Raw genomic sequence first — 3,699 nt, 5'->3', positions numbered from 1 at the left:
GTATCCAGCAAGGAACTGGTTTTTTGGTAGGACCACTGGTGGACGGTTTGGCGCAATTTTACCGGTTTTTTGGTGTAATTTACAACTATCTTGGGAATGATATAAGCTAGAGACTTTGGAAATTTGGTATTCGTACGTTTCACAAATGTGAACAAGGATGCAACCACAAAAGTTTGTCTAAGATGGTTGCTCGCGCTCTGGCGGTATTTCTGACTGCTTTTGGACCAGACTTTTGAGCCGTCTTTTTTGGCAGTTTTAGCTCACAGCCAACAAAAGGTTAGAGATATGCGTAAAAGGTTCTAGGTAAAAGAACACTCAAATAAGCATCCATTCAACTAGATAAGCAAAGTTGTTGTGGATTTCACATTCCAGATTTTTTAACTCTCGTGTTAAATGCTCCTGCTGTGACTAATAAACCCCATTTATCATACACACTCTTTGATACGCAACTAAGGCTCAGGTGATAACAGGAGATGTGACGGATTTATCTATTTAACACCACCGACAAACAAATAGACTGGTGAATCAGATTGTGGCTTAAAAAAAAAAAAAAAAAGAAAATATGTACAAATTTGTACACAGTCCCTGTCACAGCTTACAAGGCTGGTGAATCAATAGCTGTCAATAAATAAATAACGCTCAAGTTTCCTTACCCATTTTGTAACTGTGGTAGCAGGTCACCAGGTGGGGGAAATAAACACAACTTTCCTTTGTAACAATATTTCACCTTTAATCATTTTAGAAAAATATTTGATAGAACTCAAGCACCAAATACCCTATTAAATAGCCAATACTTAATTATTATAAATTTAAACTATGTAAAAAGCACTGATTCTAATTTTTTCCCAATGATCAATTGTTGGGTTATAGAAGTTTCGAAGTTTGTACTGAGGTAAAGTGGGGCACTTCCCTTATGCCTTCCTACACAGAAAATTGGGAAACTTTACCTACCTAGGTTATTGTGTTGTGTATCACTTAAATTATTATGATCAAAATTTTAAAAGGATTTACCTTCTAGATTAAGATAAAGCTCAGTTTATCGCACCCATTTTGTTATTGATTCGCCTCTCTTTTAGAGGGAGTCCAATTATGCCTAATCGTGTATCAAACCCAAAGTGATCTCTAGCTAGTTACTTAATTTCAGTTACCTACTGCTCAGATAAACAATTAATGACAATTAAATGCCTCAGACTCAAGTATGAAGTACATTTCTTTTTATCCATTTTTATGTTCTTTTTCCCCCACCGCTTTCTTTCACTGTAACATACTTCATTTTAGGGGAAAAATGTACTAGGTACTCAAATAACCCTATAATTCAGGCCTAAAATACTCTATTCTTAAAACACATTACATCTTAAGTGGCAAGTACCAGAAATGTCTAACATGAAGATCATTTTATAAAATTAGATTTTTATATTATATTTTATTTTTACGCGCTCGCTCTTTATCACACTACCTATCTGGCTCAATGTTACCCCTATCAAATTGAAAACACCTTATCTTTATCTTAAGCCAGGCAAATCAAATCAGTAACTGGGTATGTGAAAAAAAGCGGCATGTGTGTTTGAATTGGCAATAACGCTAGGTACTCGCTCCTTTCAAGAACTAGTGTGTCTCAATTCTGTGTACAAATTGGTCCTAGTGAGTAGCGCAAGGCAACATTAGGTTACTCTAAGAATGAGACTGCTTTGGAAATACCCTGTATACTGAAAATAGTTCTAGGTACAGTTTAGTAAACCAGGCTGGTAAAGTACTTAATTAGGTACCTACCCTACTCTGAAAAAAAAAGCTTCATGATAGGAAAAATTGGTTGGGTATCTGTGCACCATTGCTTGTTTCCTTTTTTCCCCTCCAAACACAATTCACTTGAAGCTTTTTATAATCTTTGACCCACCCGACAATCATGTTAGTACCACTGTCAATTTTCGACTTGGCAGGGTGGAGTGCCACCGCCCTCCTTAATGTATGCTACATTCACATGTTTATTTTTCCATACATTATTATTTTTTTTTATTATTGTTTATTATCTCATTCATGTACTACTTAATTATTATTATTATTATTATTATTATTATTAATTATTATTTTAAAAATTATTATTATTATTATATTATTATTATTATTATTATTAGTTAATTATTATTCCCTGTTGTAAGACGAGCATAAAAAGGTCAAGTGGCAACCCCTCACCCGCGCTAGGTATTGCACGGTGTTGGTGTAAGTACAACTTTGCATCGCCCGGGATTTTGATCCCAAGTAACCTGCCGTTTTACTTTTACCTACTCTGATCGTAGTTAGTTCCCCCCCCCCCTCTTTTTTTTTTCTTCTTCGTTTTTACTAACTTTCTGTAATACCTAAGTATATGGTTGAAAAGGCTTTCTGGTCCCCGTTATTCATAAAACATAACCCCAACAATTTGTTCCAGGTCTGCTTCAAGATGCCATCAGTAGACAGCATGGGCCCTCTCTCCACCAAGCTAACTCCAACCAAGGTGGCAACCAAGTCAGAGGGAACTGAAGAGGGTATTTACTTTGCTGTGTATATTCCATCCGAGCTGTTAGGCGGATATGAGAATGAGTTTTCTGAATGTAAGTAAAACACTAACAACTAAGTATGTTTTTAAGCAAAGTTAAGCCAATCAAGCACAACTTTAGGTTCAAGTAAAAGGAAATTTAATTGTGAGTTAAGTATGTAATAATAATTAACTATTACTCTCTCCCCCCCAGGTGAGCGTGTGTTCGATAACAAGGAAGAAGCACTGCTATTCATCAAGAAGAACAAGAAGATACGCTTCAAGTCATTCCGCAACTTTCAAGTAAGAATAAAGTCAAGAAAAACGAGTAATATTTACGTTCTATTACGTTCTGCCGGTATTACGTTTCTATTACGTTCTGCAATGTAGTGAGAAAGTATTGAAATCGGTTTTCAAACTCGGAAATGGGTAGAACGAACGTTATCTGTTTAAGATATAATCCGCCCTGTTCGGGATGTGAATCCGCGACTTGAGGCTTACATGGCGGACGCGCTACTTCCAGTGCTATAAATCATCTTTGGCTCGGTATCCATATAACTCTAGGCTTGCTATAAATCAGCTTTTTATCTACCTAACCTCTACTTCTACCTGACCTACCTACCTATTTCTATTACCTAACCTCTTCTGGGCTTTCAACTTCAAGCAACGAGTGTCCATGATAAAGTAAGTGTAATAATCTTTGTACATCTACTTTCAGGATGCTCAAAACTTCGCCTATCACGGCTCCTGTGGGGTGAACACCTCTCTTCTGGAAGCTCCGGCAAGTCCATCCACCGTAACTGCGGCAGATCCATCCGCACTGCCGCAGGTGTCCTCTTTGGCCGCAGCTGAGAAACCCTCCCCCTTCAAATCTCTGAAGAGTCAGGAGTTGGTCAAACTGCGAAAGCTGATAGAGAAAGGAAACTTGGCGGATGTTAGGAAACTGGTTTGGGATAATCCGCGCTATCTAGTGTCCAGCGGTGACTTTCCTACCATACTACATGTGAGTTGAACACACTATCACGTCACGTGAGCTCACTTGACTTGATAGTAGTGTAGCTGTCCTGAACGAAATTACGTACAATATTATTCGAAAACTTTTTTTCGAGGCTGAGTGCACCCCGAACTGCAAGCACAAAGCCGAAAAAAACCTCGGCCCCGCCGGGAATCGAACCCGGACCTCCTGT

At 38.0% G+C, this 3,699-nt stretch overlaps 1 protein-coding gene across 1 annotated transcript; it reads left to right on the top strand.

Annotated features, from left to right (window-relative positions):
- Positions 1-2,392: 2,392 nt before the first annotated feature.
- Positions 2,393-3,539, top strand: LOC113472684 (ankyrin repeat and LEM domain-containing protein 2-like). The gene is made up of 3 exons (XM_026832479.1): positions 2,393-2,588; positions 2,727-2,815; positions 3,231-3,539. The coding sequence occupies exons 1-3, from the start codon at positions 2,438-2,440 to the stop codon at positions 3,522-3,524; spliced, it is 534 nt and encodes a 177-aa protein (XP_026688280.1). The 5' UTR covers positions 2,393-2,437; the 3' UTR covers positions 3,525-3,539.
- The last annotated feature ends 160 nt before the right edge of the window (positions 3,540-3,699 follow it).

Source organism: Diaphorina citri, unplaced genomic scaffold (genome assembly GCF_000475195.1).
Source record: "Diaphorina citri unplaced genomic scaffold, Diaci psyllid genome assembly version 1.1 scaffold7206, whole genome shotgun sequence".
Classification (NCBI taxonomy): Eukaryota; Metazoa; Arthropoda; class Insecta; order Hemiptera; family Psyllidae; genus Diaphorina; species Diaphorina citri.
This window is presented reverse-complemented; position numbering and strand designations above follow the sequence as displayed.

Bases quoted from the DNA above. Each gene is read 5' to 3' on its own strand.
- LOC113472684 (XM_026832479.1), top strand. From the start codon at position 2,438: ATGCCATCAGTAGACAGCATGGGCCCTCTCTCCACCAAGCTAACTCCA. The intron at 2,589-2,726 runs GTAAGTAAAACA...TCTCCCCCCCAG, and splicing joins TGAGAATGAGTTTTCTGAAT to GTGAGCGTGTGTTCGATAAC. The intron at 2,816-3,230 runs GTAAGAATAAAG...ATCTACTTTCAG, and splicing joins AGTCATTCCGCAACTTTCAA to GATGCTCAAAACTTCGCCTA.